At 37.9% G+C, this 18,055-nt stretch overlaps 1 protein-coding gene across 3 annotated transcripts in view; it reads right to left on the bottom strand.

Annotated features, from left to right (window-relative positions):
* The window catches only part of EEA1 (early endosome antigen 1), a 96,455-nt gene that overhangs the window by 62,624 nt on the left and 15,776 nt on the right, over nt 1–18,055 (bottom strand). For 2 of the 3 annotated variants that reach the window (XM_026864794.1, XM_026864785.1), the window contains exons 3-11: nt 14,479–14,606; nt 10,691–10,745; nt 10,444–10,509; nt 9,564–9,603; nt 8,610–8,717; nt 8,407–8,528; nt 6,684–6,839; nt 2,940–2,954; nt 1,510–1,626 (exon numbers count right to left, since the gene is read on the bottom strand). In XM_026864794.1, coding sequence (XP_026720595.1) covers nt 1,510–1,626; nt 2,940–2,954; nt 6,684–6,839; nt 8,407–8,528; nt 8,610–8,717; nt 9,564–9,603; nt 10,444–10,509; nt 10,691–10,745; nt 14,479–14,606 — 807 coding nt within the window. The remainder of the gene's footprint in view (nt 1–1,509; nt 1,627–2,939; nt 2,955–6,683; nt 6,840–8,406; nt 8,529–8,609; nt 8,718–9,563; nt 9,604–10,443; nt 10,510–10,690; nt 10,746–14,478; nt 14,607–18,055) is intronic. The other variant, XM_026864803.1, reaches the window with a different exon arrangement.

The following is an 18,055-nucleotide window of genomic DNA, read 5'->3' as shown; positions in this document are numbered from 1 at the left end:
ACCACCCTCTTAGTGAATAATGTCTTCCAAATACCTAATTTAAATCTATCTTCTTTCAGTTTAAAGCCATTACCCCTTGTCCTATTACTACATACCTATGTAAAAAGTCCCTCTCCAGCTTTCCTCTACGCACTATTTAGGTACTGGAAGGTTGCTATAACATCTCCCCAGAGCCTTCTCTTCTCTAGGCTGAACAAGCTCAACTCTCTCAGCCTATCCTCACAGGGGAGGTGCTCCAGCCCCCTGATCATCTTTATGGCCCTCCTCTGGACTCAATCCAACAGGTCCATGTCCTTCTTATGTTGGGGGCCCCAGAGCTGAATGCAGTACTCCTGGTACTCATCAGAGTGGAGTAGAGGGGCAGAATCACCTCCCTCGACCTCCTGATCACACTGCTTTAGATACAGCTGGCTTTCTGGACTGTGAGTGCATATCATCAGGTCACATTGAGCTTCTTATCAACCAACACCCCCAAGTCCTTCTCCACAGGGCTGCTCTCAATCCACTCACCTCCCAGCCTGTATTTGTACTTGGGATTGCCCAACCCACACACAGGACCTTGCACTTAGCCTTGCTGAACTTCATGAGGTTTGCATGGGCCTGTCTCTCAAGCCTGTCCAGGTCCCTCTGGATGGCCCATCCCTTCCCTCTTGCGTGTCAGCTGCACCACACAGCTTGGTGTTGTCAGTGAACTTGCTGAGGGTGCACTCAATCCTACTGTCCATGTTGCTGACAAAAATGTTAAACATCTCTTATCCCAATATTGACTACATTAAATACACACTGTTTAGTCTCTATCCTTTCCATTTTCAAGGTTGACAACGTTGCTGGTAAATACACATATATAATGTGTAGAGTTCATATATGGTGTTATGTATACACGCAACAGAAAGCAGCATGCATCTTTCTCCTTGTCTTATTTCCTCCCTTACCTCCATTTATTACCCCACAACACATGCTTTCTTAATGCAAATACAAAACACAGGAAGCAAAAAGGGCTTTGATAAAAGCTCTCAAGGAACATTTGATAAGCTGAAAAAACTTCTGGAGTTTATTTCTGTTTTCTACCATTCATGACTCTGATAAACAGCGAGAAAATATGACAGGAGTACAATCCCCAAACTAAGAAACAGTAAAACCAATGAAGAAAGCTCAAAAGGTCTTCAGAATTACAATTTTTAGGCAAACGTAATATTTCAAAGAGTAATACTTTTAACGTGTGAGATGGCAATACTGTCCAATAATAGGTAAGCATAAGCTGCAGCAACTAGAAATCTGCAATCATAACAACCCTGAGAATTTCAGTTGTAACATATTCATCATGACTGTTACAATATAGCGTCTGTACATTACAATATCCCTTGAGTTAAGCAAAATGGCAAAGGAATTCTCAACTTCTGCAACACCAAGAAGTGTCTTGTTACAGTCCTCAGTGCTTCCCAAGGCATTACAAGATATGTTTCCATTTTCATGTCAGCTGGCAAGCAAAGGATATAACAGCATTCTCACCTGTTTTTTCTGTTCTAGCTCTTTAACTGAAATTTGAAGTTTCTGCAGCTCCTGAACATACACAGCTACCTCCTGAGGTCCTTTGGCAAGTTCAGCTCTTAACTGGCTAATGGTAGCCTGAACAGACAAACAGAAAAGTTCACATTTAAAACAAAGCTTTGCATGCGTAACCCAACAAAAGCAAAATGTCTGGTAGCAAAATAAAAGTATCTTATATACAAATAAACAGCTTAAGAAGAAAATCACCTGCAAACTAACCTCAGAGCACCATGAGCCACAGAAGTACCACTGAGTATAATTTCCAAGCTGAGATTAATTCACGTTCTACTTCAGAAGACAAAAATTGGCCACAGTCCAATAGAAAATGCCAGGTTGAGTGCACAACCAATGAAAATCACAGCAGATTATCCATTAATCATTATCACAGTTGAAACCCTCAAGGTGAAACCCTCCCCAGTCACAGCAGTTTACAATGGCCAAAATCTTCATCTCCCTGTTAAGAAAAATGCACTGGAAAAGGTACTAAAAGTGAGTCTGGCATCTGACGCAAATTTGGTGTGTGACTTTTGGACACATCAACCCTTCAGGTCAGCATAATCAGGGGAACGATACTACCCCATTAAACAGGATGGGTAAAACCAAAATATATCACTGATTGCACAGTATTTCAATACAGTAATGAAAGGAAACAAGAAAAGCACTTTAGATGGGTAACAATGGCTGCTCTAAAGCATGCTGCATATGAATGCACTCACTTTGAATACATTATGTAATAGTGACCTTTTTAAAGAAGTTTTCTTTCCTATTGTTCTGATGACCACAGATTTCAGCACAAACATATAAATAATGAATTCAAGAATGAACTAAAGGAGAACAGAAGTAGAGACAATAAACATACTATTTACAACCTTCCTGCAGAAAAAAGAAGACCAAGGAGAACATACGAACACATTATATGACTACATATAGTTAATAATTCTGATTTTCCGTAACACTGTGCTTTACAAGGCTGTTTCACTACAGAGTTGTTATCTAAAACAGAACCTGGGACCTGTCTTTGGCAGACAAACATTCCAGGATGTTCTCAGAAAACACAGTATGGATATTTCACTACTGAGAAAATATAATGCAGAAAACATGCAGAAGCTTGCTAAGGACACCACTGCAGCCTTCCAAACTAGAATTCTAATTTATATGCATAAAGATACATTTCTCTCATTCACAATTCAGTAAGCCCATCCTACATTTCATTCTTAACATGGAAGTATATCATGGATGAATATTAATTCATGATATTGTCTGGCTGATGTGTCTGTATGGCTAATGAACCAATAAGCAAACAGCAATCTATATGTTTAACCACCTCTTGAAATTATCTTGATACAACAGAAATCTACTCTAAGAATAAAAAGCTTTCAAAAAAAATTTACCTCAAATTTAAGAGTCTCCATTAGAAAGCAGAAAAAAATAAAATGGATGGATGAAAAATGGAAATAAGCAGTCACAAAAACTGTTAGCAGACACACTTCCTCAAATTTGTTTGCAAATATTCTGGTGGTTTTAATGTCTTTGATCAGTGGAAAAAGAAACAGGCCTAGCTTTATTAAATGTACCCATAATTTAATCTACTAATTTCGTTTAATTCTGTGGGCACTCAAATTAACAATCAAGCCTAGGCCTGGTATTTTATGAAGATTTATCAGATAGTGAAACAAATCCCAATCTGCCGAAGTTCAAACAAATAATGAGTTTAGCTGTTTTCATACTGTGTTTACTATGCAAGAGTCACTATAGCTAAAAACTAAACATTCATCTGAGAGATTTAGACACCACAGTTTCAGGTACAACTCTAAAATAAGGCATAAACACTCAACAAGCAAACAAAAAAGAAAGGACAGCAATGCACACATTTAGGCAACAACTGTAGAGCTATACTGTTCTTCACATCCCTCTCCCGCAGCATTCAAAGATGCTCATACAGGGTTAAGATGATCTTTGTTATTCTCTTCATCCACACCATAAATTTAACTTATTTTATAGATATGTCATTTTGGAAACCAATATTAATATACATAGTCCCAGTCAGCTTGGCAAAATAGCCAAGGATTGTGTAAGAACCACTTTACACTTTCAGCCCTTGCAATGGCCCTAAAGAGCAGAGCTGAGATGAAACATGGCCAAACTCTTATGGACAGAATTGTTCCCATTATGCCAATGAAGGACTTCTATTTCTTGTTTTCTTACGGCTAACACTTTTCACAACTGTGACTTTTTAACAAAAGTAGAAATGTTTTCACTGCTACAACTCTGAGTAATTTTTATTTTTTTAAAAGTTTGATCTGTCACTTTACATCAACAGAAAAGCTTTTATTTTTAACATGTCTTGGTTTATTGTTGCCGTATGTTGGAATTAAACAGAGAAGACAGTAACACTTCCAAGAAGAACCAGACTGTCACTGTTTACCACATTCTGCCATGCAGCAACTCAGTCTTCTCTGGTTCAGCCTACATACTGACGATACTACACAGACATCTGATATTATTACAATTGCTGTAGTGTAGCTTATAATCCTTCCATACATCTAAGACTTCTTATATGAACACATCATAACAGCTAGGGGTATCATGCAGCCTTCTACATGATCTACCAATACTGCCAGGAGGACTGAAAAAAAAAAAAAACCAAAACCTTCCTCACTTTTCTTTTTTTCTTGTTAAAGGCTGAAGCCTAAAGCTACATTTTAAAATGGCTAGTTATGTCAAAATTTTAACATACCCAATTAGAGGGAACAGGGGAAATTCATGCTTCTGTGAGAATGTTTTAAGATGAAAGATTTTTATTACACCCATGTCACTATGTCATTTTATCTTCACATGAAAACTAAATATCCAAAACCACAGAAGACTACAGAGACAATATTTTGAAATTAAATTTAAATCCTGCAGCATAATTGTGTGATCTCACAGTTAAAACCAAATTACAATTATGCAGCACATTACATGGTCACATAACCACATTATATTCATAACTCCAACAGTGATATTACTTTTTTCACATCTGATGAAGGTCTTGACATACATAATTTTAACTTGAAAACAATGGTAGATTCATGCTTAGTAAAATACTGTACCCTTGTAAAATTTCTGGAGCTCAGTATATCTGTTGGAGTGTGGGGAGGCAGGAGGGAAAGCCCTAAGGAGTTTAGGATAATGCCAGGCAGCACTTACAGCTCTGCAGCGCAAAGAAATAGAAAGTTAAAACTGCAGTTCTGCAATTTAGGGCACATGAAACGCCAGAATAAAAATATATCAGAAAACCTTGACATTCATGAATCTCAACAGGACAGAGGATACTAGGAGTCCTACAAAAACCCTAGGCATTCACTCACATAAGGTGGGGAATTCGTCAACAGCTTTGTGTTGACAAGTTTTGCTGGCACTGCTGCATTGGTGGGGGACAACAGAAAAGGGGAAGGGCAAAATTAAAAGGTCTCAAACACAGCTGACAGTCTTCAGTGAAGACTGTTATTACACTGTTAGGTCACCTATCAGTACAACTATACCAATCAATCAACCAGTGAGATGCAACATCCAAGCAAGAGAATTCTTCTGCAGGTATGGATTTACCAACTCCTCAGTAGAATAAATCTTATGTTAGACAAAAGCCTTTTTGGTCATACTGCATTTTTATCAGGATTTCTTGCCATTATCTCTGTCGGAGATTTCCCTCACTGTCATGGTAAACAACATCAAACAGGCTTTAGTCAGGAATGATCTGAGACATTTTGAGAAGTAAGGTTCCTTCTTAAAGATCCAAGTCAGAGCTGTTACATCCCTTTTCCTCCCTCTTGTACAAAAGCTAAGTGTTCACTGATGGAAAACCAGACGATTCAAAACCAAGAAAACTGAGTATTTGCTGTGGGAGAGGCAATTAGCTTTGCTTCCTTAAATACAAAGTTATTATCAACTCTACATGCAAGAGCAAAAAAGGACAAATATTTTCAAAACTCCCATCAGCAATCTAAAACTTCCACTGATTGAGCCAAAGCTGGGTAAGCCTTCACAAAGTACTTCTGAAGAAACCAGCATATTCTGAAACTCAAGTAGACAGTGAGGTTCCTCTTAAATGAGATTAATTTTAAAAGTTAAAAATATGTAGGAAAATATGGAGGGAAAAACAAAAGTGAATTGATAAAAAAAAATAACATGAGAACAATAGATTTTACTTTATACTTTAGACTTCAGCAACAGAGGAAATGTAAAAAGTGAAAATATGGAGGAAAAAAATGTAAATTGATAAAAAAACCTAACATGAGAACAATAGATTTTATTTTATACTTCAGACTTCAGCAACAAAGAGAGGAAAACTAAGGTGGTGATGCCTGAAAACAGAGTACAGGTGACAACCTGACATCTTGACCTTATGACAGGGTGAGGCCTGGCAGTCATTCACTGTCTGCTCCAATTGGTAACAGGCAACGCTTGGAGGCCGTTATGCAGTTGACTGGGGAGGGTATGTGTACAGAACAGATTTGTACCTTACACACAAACTATTCCTACAGTAAATAATAGGTGTAAAAAGCCCTCTCATGTGACAGTAAAAACTAGAAAGAACAAAAATGAAAACCAGTTTACAATATCCACTGAGATTTTTAAATCTTGTATAAATTCAAGAATTATATACATCCTATAAGAATATTGAAATTATTCCTACCTTGAACTGATCACTTCTTTTTATGTATTTTTAACACTCTAGGATCCATTTTCAGGCACATCAACTCAAACATTATCCAAAATCATCATTTTCAGTAACGTCTTTATCAGCGTGTAGCTCAGTAAGAGAAAAAAAGTGTTTGAATCACACAGGTACTGCACTATTTGTCTCTCCCAGTACAAAGAGCACAGCTCTGCCAGAAGGTTTTTTCGTCTCCTACTGGGCTCTTGTAGAAACCTTTTATACCAAGAAAAGGTTTCAAAATGAAAAGCATGGGGGCTTTTGGAGGGTAAATATTTGACAGAATATGCAATTTACTGTAATGAAGAAACATGTCCATTAGGTAAGTTAGAAGACTCACTTAAGAAAGAGGCTTTTTCATTATGATGAATTAATATTTTGTATTTTGTATGAAAATCATGGCAAAGCTAGAACACACATCTTCAGGTATGATTATCACCTCTGAGTTAGCCTGCTCCGCCTGCAAGTGCTTGCACTCATCTTTCAGCTTCTCAGATTCTCTCTCACGTTCCAGTGTCATTTTGTCCATCAGTGTCTGAACTTGAACCAGCTCCTTTTTCAGGACAGCCACATCTTCCACACCAGGCCTTTGTAGCTGAAAAGCAGGAAAGTAGCAGTGAGCAACACACTGTTGCAGATATGCTTCCAGTGTCAGTTATCTCTAAAAATCTTTCAGACTGTCAATTTATAGACAAAGTAACATATACAGGACTACCGCTGGGGGGGGTGTGGGGTGGTGGAAACAAAAAAAAAACACCAAAACCACAGAAAAGTACTTATCATTCCCAAAGGAAATAGGATTTATTGGCTGACATATGGGTAAAGGTCTCAAAGATTAAATTTCTGCAATTTTTATGTAGGTAGATGGCTAGGTTATAGGAGGGAGACCTTTCCTGGAAAAAAACACTGAAGTGACAGGGAATCAATGCAAAAAAATTTATCTGAAGTAACAGTTCTCTGAGAAGTAGGCTGCACTGACTCCACTACTCTACAGAACGTATTCCATATATACTTTGCTGCTGTAATACTCAGAAGCACATCTCAGGACTGAGACACCTAACAATCCAGTGCTACACAGACTTTTATAACAACACTGCCTCTGTCTTCAAGAACTATTTCAGAAAACCACAAGAACAGACAAAAAAAGGGAGCTCAAAGAAATGTCTTGAAGGTACTCTCAGACATGCCTCACACAAAACCCATAGGTAAAGTCTGTTGGGAATTACATCTAATGCACCATAATATCCCTCAAAATAAAAAGCTATGGAGGAAAAGGAGAGGGAAGGCAACAGTGGGCACTGAAGAAAGCAGACAAAAGGGAGTGCTGGCATCTAGAAGACAAAAGGTACAGGAGAATGCAGAAGGAAAAAGGAAGACCATAAACAACTACACAGTAATTAATAGATATGTCTGGTGGCTGAGCAGGGCCAAGAAGGACTTGTGAGCCCTTCAGGGCAGCCAACTGCAGGGAAGAAGGGGGATAAATGGGTCATAATTTCCTCCAGAGTCTAAACAGTGGTTGAGTGGGGAAAAACTAGCAAGTCCCCTTCACTACTGCTTTAGAAGTGGCACAACTGCTGAGACTCTGGGATTGCTCCCTGGAGCCATGGCTGTATATAAAAGTCACCAGGAGCCAAAATCCTGGAATACAGACACAATGGTATCCAAGCACAAGAGGGACAATATTAACACAGGCATGATGATGACAGCTGCTAGCCTTTCAGTCACCATGTCACAAAACACCTCTCTGAGCACTTCTTATGAATGCAACGGTCCAGGGACAGCCAGAGAATAACACCTTATGGATAAAGGGTGATCTAAAGACAGCTGTGCAAGTTAGAAATGGCATGCTCCAAGTACAGGCCTACACAGCACATCTGTATGTGTAATATCCTGCAAAACAGCTGAAGGGTAGAGCATCACAAGCAGACTATAAGATAACGTACAGTCAATTTTAATATACGTCAGAAACAACATATACTTCCCCACTAGAAAAACACTGAAAATACAGGTCAGTGAAACAGATCAGAAACAATGCTGTCCTGACAAGCAGATGTCTCCCAGTTCAATAGTTTGACTGCTTTAAAACTGCATTTGCAAACATTTAATTATATCCCTCCCTTGAACTGAAAATAACAAAAACATTAGTGTGATGTGAATACCAGCTCTGTCTTTAAGTATTCCACTGTACTTCTCTCCTTCTGCAGTTCTTGTGTCAGGTTTGTCACTTTCTGTTCTGCACCTTCCCGAAGGCTGATTTCTTCATCATACTTTGATTTAAGATCTAATAAGAAGGAAGTTGAATAAATGATCACTTGCACAAGTTGCACAAGAACAGAATCATACCTCATGTTAATATACTTACCCACAATTTCAGTGGCCAGTTGCGCAGCTTTTTGCTCAAACAAGTCTTTCATTTGCTTAATGTTAAAATTTTCTACTTGGATTTCTTCTAGTTGCCGTTCTAATGATTCTATTTCCATAAAAAGAACAGTGTTATTTTCTGGAAGAGCTAGGACAATACAGTTACTCACACCCATAAAAAGCAGGTAAATAAGTAATACAAATTCACTTATCCAATTAGCTTAGCAAAGTGAACAACTTTACTGAAGTTAAATGTCTACAAGCATGATGCTGGAATCTGTCACTAGTTGAGTACTTTGCACTATTAAGTACATATTGGTTTTCACTGGTCACAAATAGCTCTTCGGATCACTGCAACATGCTGCTGAATTCCAAGCCCCAAACATGATTAAAGAGCGCTTTATTGCAAAGTCACATGATATATCTTATGCACACATAAGGAAAATTTTATTCCATGAATGCCTCATGAGAAAAATACAGAACAAAAATTATTGGTCTGCAAAATGAAAAAACAAACAAAAAAATAATTGTTTCTTTGCTAGCAATGAGTAAAGAAAAACTCTAAATAAAACCAGCCCTGACAAATGCTATAGTTTAAATATCAACAATCACTGTCTTTCTCAGCAAAAGACTTGTACTGAATGCTTGAATAGATGAAATGATTAAAAACATGTTCAAAACTACTCATGAGAACTGCTTTCAGAGTCAGAAGAACTCCTGTCTCACTTCTAGCAATTACATATCTCAAGCCTCTGGAACATTTCCCCAGACTACAGCTATCAAGAGCTATCTATCTTAAGCACTTAATGAACTTTTTTCCCAGGAATTGTACCATTCCAGCTTTCTAGCTCGTTAGTTTACCAAAAGTGCTTTTTCATAAACTTAAAAGCTACACTGAAAAAAATTTCAGAAATTCCAGAACAGTGCAGAAATTAATATAATAAATGTTAGCCACCTGTAGATGTAGTCGTTGTCAATCCATCAGACTTAGAATCCTTAAGAAAACAGAATAAATGCATCATTAGACAGCAGGAATGAAAACTACTACTTCCAAAGTTCATCCCATTTTTGGAAACAAAAGGAAATGAAGACTTCCATGCTCAAATACTGCACAGCAGTGCAAAAATACCTGATTTGAAACAGTTTTATCTGGAAGACCGAAAAAGGCCAAGATGATTTTCCATTTCATGTATCATCACTACACTATCAGGCTTCCAGACTTGCAAGATTGCAGTAACAATCCCCTCCCCCTCCCTTTTCTCAATATTGAAATTGCCCTAAAAACAGAGGTTACAGACATCATTAAATACATTCTGGGAAGGCATTCTGTCAGAAAGCGATTTCTGAGGTTTGTAACAATTCAGTTTCTAAGTAGCTCACAGTAATAAAAGCAGCAAGCGCTTTCTTAGGGCACAGCACACCACAATTCGCTTTGTCTAGTTTGTTCAGTTCATATGGACATCTGTGAAATCCCACTACTGTTCTCCAAAAGTTCTTACAAGAAAAATCCCATCACCCTTTCTCATAACAGATGAAACACCACATTCCACTTCTTTTCTTTAATAAACTGAGTTCTGAATAATCCCAACAGAAGGAAAAGTCTGAACTGAACTTGTAGAGACTAGTACGGAAGAATCATTATCTATTCTAACTATGTTCTTCAGAATTGTATATGCAGTTACATTGTGGAGAGATAACTAGCTTTGTTTTAAAGAACATGTCAATATTCAAATTATGGAACTAACTAAATCAGGCCACGTGCCTTACAAAAAAGGTATTAATCTTCAATGTCAATGCTGATGATAAACCTGCTTCAAGTATTTTAAAGCAATTACTTGCTGCCGCTGCCCCTGCAATTTCTCTAGTTCCTTCTTCAGCTCTTCTGAATACCATCTCTCCTCCTAGGGGAAAAAAAAACCCAAACCAAACAACAAAACCAACAAAATCAAACAAACAAACAAACGAAACACCACCAAAAAAAGGAAATGGGGGAGAAAGAACTGTGAATTTCATTGTTTAAGACAGTGGAACACTTTGCAATTTGAAACAAAGAACCAAGTGCAAGTAAAATACATTTCCAACCTTCAGCGAAGCTTGCAAATCTTGGACTTCTTGTCGGAGCAGTGATACTTCATCTCTGAATAAATATACCCACAGAGTGGAAAAAATGAATACGTAGTGGTTATATTTTGTCAATTACATACAGGTTATGACGTGTATTAAATAACTGGAGTGACAGCCATGTACTACATAAATATAACTTACATAATTATAAATAGTTATTTTTAGATTTTTTTGAAACTTGGCACAAACCAGATTAATAGATCCTTATTAGTCACTTTGCACATCACTTGAAATAATGATAAACATGTTAACTGGATAAGTAAAGAAATAGATATGCAAAAAGTTTCATGAAAACAGAATGTGTATCTAAATTGGTGCATCAGCTCAACCACATGAGTTCAGAATGGCAGATGTGCATTGGGACATTTAACTGTTTTGCATGTCTTTTTATGAAAAGGACAGGTTTATTCCCCTTCACTTCCCATATCATGTAAAGGAACACTGATAAGTGACAGCATGCTATCTTACTCCTTTTGAAATATAGTGTTACAAAATTTTTCATCCACACAGCAATGTGGTATGCACCACAGACACACTCACTTAATGGTCTGAATGCTTAAAGCCTTGGGATTTAAATTCTCAAATTTCATGCTTAAGCCTCCAGTCATGCAAGAACACAAGATCCAAGGCTACAACTGTTCCTAACTAATTTAGATATCACCCTCCTAAATTACAGGTCTCCTTACAGAATTGCACAATATACATACAAGGATAATGTTGCATTACTGAGATACAGCCACTCCAAATCTAGAATGCACAGGTCATGAAAATAATGCAAACATACCCTTTCTTATTGTTTGTATAGAGGCAACACTGAGAAGTACACAGAATATACATATAGGTGCCAATGCCAACAAATTCTCTTAGTTTTACACCATACAATTTTACTGCTGCTGTGCTGCATTATCCCCTCCTCCACAGATGTTCTCTCAAATTTTCTTTCACTTCAAAGGAAAAAGAAAACCAAAGCAAGCTACTCCTTTAGCTAAACTGATGTAGATTCAATCTACATCAGCATATTAACATTGGATCAGGATCAAGAAGCAAGTGAAACACATGCACTTGAACCAGTAAAGCAAGAACTCCAAGGTGGACCAATTTTAATGGCAAAACAAACATGGGATATTGGGAGGTTAATTTTTTTCAGAGGATAATTTTCTGCTATTTACACATTATTCTGCTTGTGTGAGACATTCACTGAAGGTTTGCAAATACTTTACTGAGGCAGTTGTAGCTGTAATCCAAAACCTATACATTGGTTGTAAGTGGAGAAGAGGGAGCAGCTTTCTCACCAGTATGAGTAAATAAGCTAATATTCACACCTGAGATTATACATGAAATCTCAGGCAGGTGAAGCAGTTAACTTTATTGAAGTTGGGCTGAATATATACCGGATCTGCAATGCTAAAGCTTTTAAGATGCTCCTGTCTTCATAGCAGATGAAAGGCTCTGAGCTGCGTAAAAGTAGTTTGTAGTAGAGAGGAAGGAGGAGGGGAAGAGAAGGGGAAGACCGTTTGTAATGTAAGGACCCTTCTATAGCAGTTACCTTGATATTCCCAACATAGTTTTGTTTGATGGTTTTCAGATGAAACCTAAATTCAGTTTAACTGACCAATGGAAAATGAATGGGGAAAAAAAAAAGTGTAAGGTATCACAGTAGACACTGTAACTCTTTTTGATACTGCCATCCAAATCCTCAACAAATCTCCCCTTCTGTCACGACTGTTACAACCCCTTCCTCTTCTCAGTACATCTGAGCCTCACCATCTGGCAAATCCTTACTACCTTTTCCTTATAATCCGCTCCATTCCCCACCTGTAACACCAGTGTCTCCACCCCGGCACCAAGTACCAGTGGTCTTGCTGAACTGCACTGGGGAAGAGTTACATGATTTATTCTTGACTCTTAACCATGGTGGTTTATTGATGTTGTGGAAGGAAGAGGACACAATATAATTCATAGTACCTAGCTTTCTCTATTGAATTTCACCTCAGCCTTGTTCCTATGAATTACATGTAAGTTTCCCTCCTAGAAGGCTAAACAGAGTAGCTCCCTGATGCAGGCTGAAGTATTTCTTTAATATGGTAATCCATGTCTTGGAAAAACATGTTTATGTTGAATGAGAGTTTTCTCAAGCAAGCATGCCAACTGAGAAACATTAAAGAATACCACAGTAATAGGAAGAAATAGCTCATGTGTTACACAACAGCTCTCACCAGACTCCCTTCACTCCATCCAAACTTCCTGACCTTGTCTACTTTTTCAATTATATGAGAGAAAAACAAAACCACTTGTCCTTAAACTTTAAAAAAACAGGGGAAAAAAAAAATTCACCAGCCTACATCTGGTTGACATTGGAAATTTGCAGGCATAAAAATAAGTATTTAATAAACTATATAAACAATATAGTTATGATGAATAATTCCTCCACGTGAATGCCATTATTCTACTAAGAGTATCATTTCAGGTCTAAGTTATATCGCTCCAAAAAGGTTTAAATCAGACAGAGCATTAATACTCATTCTTGAATACATGTGCACGTAGGAAACCCAGCATAACTCCACTAGAACCTACAACTTTCTCCTATATAAAGCCATAATTTCTTTTGTTGCAGCATCTGGGAGAGGAGGCAGCTATCCACGGGGAAGGGCTCATCGTGCATGAAGACAAGCCTCTGCTAATGCTGGCTCTTACTGACTTGCCAGCTCTGCACAATACTGGGGAGATAGGGATCTTCATTTGGATAACAACTGAAATATGTTACCTTCCACACTTCTTTCTCACCAAAGAACCACCGCCTCTTGAGTTAATTACATAAATATATGTATTTCATATCATTGGTCTTGTGGTGTGTACCTCAGTGCTGAATGAGGCCACAAGCAGCTGCACACTCTTAACACTGCTGTGTACAAACCAAGGGAATTTGGAGGAACATGACAAAACAGCAGTATGGTCTGTCATTTACAACAGTCCAAAACAAACACTGAACAGAAAAGTAACTAGCAAGAAGCAAAAGGAAACCTACATAAATTTTACTCCTAAGAAAAAGCTTCCTGAACCAACACAGGCAAACTATTCAGTTAAAGTTTTCTAGATAAAGTTTCATGTTATCAGTTCCTGCTACATACCGCTGCTTTTAAAAATAAAGCAATTGGATACATTTCCTAGGAACATATTTAACAATACAATTTTGACCAAACATTTAAATAAACTAAATTAGAGATGTCTGAAGACCAGCATGGAGTTTCTGGAACACAGGAGAAGAATTAGTGACACAGACAGAAACTTCTGATTTGCAACTTACTAGGTAATATGGAAGCCTATTTAGGCAAATACTGATGTTGTAATTACACAGTAAGTACTCTAACTACCCAGGACAAAGCTAGGTTTTTTCTCCATCTTCAGGGTTGTCCTCACACACCCTCAAAAGATGAAATTTAGCTCTATGCCAGAAATTAGGAGGAACCTGTATTTTTTCTGCACACTCCTAAAAATCATTCCAGTGTGTAATACTGCATTGTCAGCTGCTGGAGAAATAAGTGATTTAATTAACAATATAAACATGTGTATCTTATTTTCATTTATTGTCAGATCAATATCAGCCAATGAAGTTTCAAGCTGCTTTTTAACTGTAGTTGCAAATGCAGCATACATAATTAAGTGTTCAGATTAATACAGCCTTCAGTGTAATTAGAAGCAACTCAACACTGACACAAAAGCACATGCACAAGTGAGTACTGTTTCACCTTTCCGGTGACAGATGACCTTCCCCTCCATGAGTTGAATCAATGCCAGAATTATGAACTGCTTCATAGTGCTTGAATAGCTCCTCAGCTGATCCATGAGACTTCATACAAAGAGGACAAATAAAGCCCTATTATAAAAAAGGAAAGAAAAACAAATTTTTTAAAAAAGGTATTAAAAACTTTTTTTTCATCTTATTTTTACACAGACTTGTAAATTTTGGTTGAGCTTCTAAAAGGTAGCAAAAACAATTGATAAGATTCATACTAATTCTTTCATGCTCTGATAACAGTTTTGGCAAATAAAAAGTTATAAAATGCCTACAAAGTCATATTCCATTATTCAGTGTTTTTTTCCCCAGTAACATTACATATTAGCAACAAAACCTTTATTTAGGAAAATAAGAAGTCATTTCAGAAGGACTGCTCTGCAATTTCCCCCCACACCCCCCAAAAGAATTTTCCATACAACTTTCCATAAATCCAGATTCTTCTTCCAAAGAGGAGGCAGTTTGGAGTTTGGTCTTAAAAAAAGGAGATGCAAAAATCCATTCTAAAGCACTGCTATTCATACACCTATCACCACCGTATTTAAACTACTGGTTTCAATATGGGCCAGAAGATTAAGAACCACTTTTAACCTTACATATAATTAGTTAGTAAATGCAATTCAGAGAAATACTGCCTTGAGAAAATCAGATCTCTACAGCCTAAAGAATCAGAAATCACCATTTTCATTCCAGCATAATTACTGCAAGCTTACCAGAGTGAAAATTAAGCAGAGCAATGCCCTCATTCTACCCATTAGCCCACAGACAAGTGAAAATGTAAATATTATGTATTTATGTATAAATATTATGTCCAAACTGCCATTTATCAGAAGTACCATCCATCTCATTTTATCTAGCAACCTATTACACCTGCTTTTTAAGTGCTGGACTTTATACTGGTTCTTCACTCACTTGGTTATGCCAACTTTGAGCCCAATTCCCATTTCCTGTACAGCCCATATACACCATGGTGGCAAAACAGAGACATTTCAGAGTGAAACAATTTATTCTCATATTAAAGGCTTCCTGTAATTCCAAACTATGTAAAGAGAAACTTATATGAGATTAAGGCACCCTGTTTCTTAAATTAATTTCAAATGTGCTTTTGCACATTTATGTGTTACCCTTAAATCCCTTATGCCAATACCAATTGCAGTGCACTCCAAATGGTAGCTAAACCAAGGCTCTCTAGTATCCAGGATGAGAGTACTCCTGAGGGATTATCAAATTTCACCTAATGCATACTCCCATATGTTATCTGAAAGATGTATGAAGAGTTCTGACACTTTTTCTACTCTTAGTTTTGCATTTGGATGTTAATAGACAGTCCACAAAACCTGAAATATAAGCACAAAGTGAACATACTGAATGTGTATGTTGATAATCACAACAGCACTCATTTTCTAACATGACATTCATAGTATTCTGTTTCACTAGTCACTAAGAATTCAATAATCAAATGCTTACATGGATTTAACACAGAAAAACCATCACATTCTGCTACTCAAACATGGCTAGACCTCCAGAGCACTGAACAGGGACTTCATAACTGCTATTACTTATTTAATGTTTCAGAAATTAATTACTAAATACAGTTGCTTGTCAAAACCGCCACATATAATACTGAAGACCAATTCTGGCACAACTAGATCAAACAAAACAGTATATTCCTCCTTAAGCAGACAACATGCATTCACCCTGAACAACCATTTATTTGTTTCCAGAATTGATCAGCACGGTTTCATCCCAGATTAAACCAAGTTAACTCATATATATGTATACATGCCAAAATAGCTACAGAAAATTTGTTAAACTACTAGGTTCACAGTAATGTTTATCTGATACAATTAGCATATAATTATATGATGGCAGTGACAATCACTCTGAGCAAAAGAACCAGAGGGAGATTCCTGACAAAAAGCAACAGCAATGAACCGTAGGAGGGGTCAAAAAGCAAGGAATTTTTCTTCCCTAGTAGGTGAAAGAAGTCAGTCTCATACAACAACAGTGCAACAGCATCCTTTTGGGATGAAACACTACCAAGTGGTTCTCATTGTTGTGTTGAGTTTCTCAGTGACGGGAAGGTCTGCTGTTCACAGAGAAAAGCAACTGTTCCTCACAGCACCAGTAAGTGCATCTAGAAAGAACGGATGTAGAAATTGCTCTGGCCTCTCCTTCCTTTTGCCCTTTATTTCCTTCCATTTAAACAACAAAATCTGCTTCTTTGCTTTTTTGTGGTTGGGTATTATTCTGTGGAAAGAGAAGCCCTGGAGAACAGGGAAGAATAGATTACATGTGCAGTTAGCCCAAGGGGACAGCAATCATTCATTTGTCTCAATTATTAGGCAAAGCCAGCCCACGATTTCCCAGGCAGGCAGATCTGAAGGCAGTGGCTGCAAGGGCAAGGGGCCAGACAAGAGCAGAGCTTCTGAGCCAAGGGAACATGCTGCAGCTGAGAGCCTGCAGAGTGAATGGGGAGCTCTGAGAAGGCAGGCATGCTGTCACCGGCACAGGGGGAAAGCATGGTCGAAACCCCCTCTTCATGATAGAAAATCCCTTTCTCTCACACAAGCAGGGATAAATGGTGGACACACCAGCCCCAGCCCCTCCACCAGCACTGCCATGACCATGGCTGGCCTCACTTTTGGGGGACCTGGCACTGCTGGAGTCAGCGCTGGGTTAGACTTCTCACACACACCCTTACTCTAATGCAGCATTTCCTAGCTCTAAAAGAGTAAGACACCACCCTTCTGCAATAGGACATCCTCATCAGAGAAAATGTCACCACCCCAGTTCAGAGCTGGGGTGGGCAGGAATGCCGGTTCCTACAGCTGCAGGCACCACCACTCACACATCAGAGCCTTAAACTGCACAAACCCAAGACCCAGTTGCATCTCACAGGCTGATAATATTCAGATGTTGACTGTTAAGTGGCACTAATTCAGTTCTCTTTAGAGTAAGAAAATCAGAATCATCAGGATCTTCTGGGGAACCAGACAGAAGTGTGTAAAGATTTCCTGGGCCTGCAACTATTAGCCCTCAGTGATAATCAATGTTCAGGGACTTGGGTTGGTTGGTATCTTGCTTTATTGCTTTTAAAAATAAAATAAATACAGCCAGAAAAATATCTCAGCATCATCCTGAAAAGAATTTTGAAAATATATGCAATAGTGTATTTTACTAATCTAAAGACAAATGTGTGAGAAGGAAGAGAGAAAGAAACCTGATGGTCTGAGATGCTTAAATCTTGTAAGCATTTTTGTTAGTTTGTAGGTACTGATATCAAGTGCAAGATATTCCTATATCAGGACCATGCCTGCCCTGGATAAAGAGGAGATCGTGCAGTTACAACCATAAAATGCAACACTGGTCACTACAACTTGGGGGAGCAGATGGGTCCTTTACAGTAAGCCTGCACTTGGCTTCCTTAACAGACTCCTTTACAGAAGAAGCAAGTATGAGTGCAGTGTTCTTATATTTGAAGAAGGAAGCTACCATATAAAACATGCACAGTTATACTTTTCAAAAGG

Source organism: Athene cunicularia (genome assembly GCF_003259725.1).
Source record: "Athene cunicularia isolate RWA chromosome 1 unlocalized genomic scaffold, athCun1 chr1_part2, whole genome shotgun sequence".
In the NCBI taxonomy this organism is placed as follows: Eukaryota; Metazoa; Chordata; class Aves; order Strigiformes; family Strigidae; genus Athene; species Athene cunicularia.
This window is presented reverse-complemented; position numbering and strand designations above follow the sequence as displayed.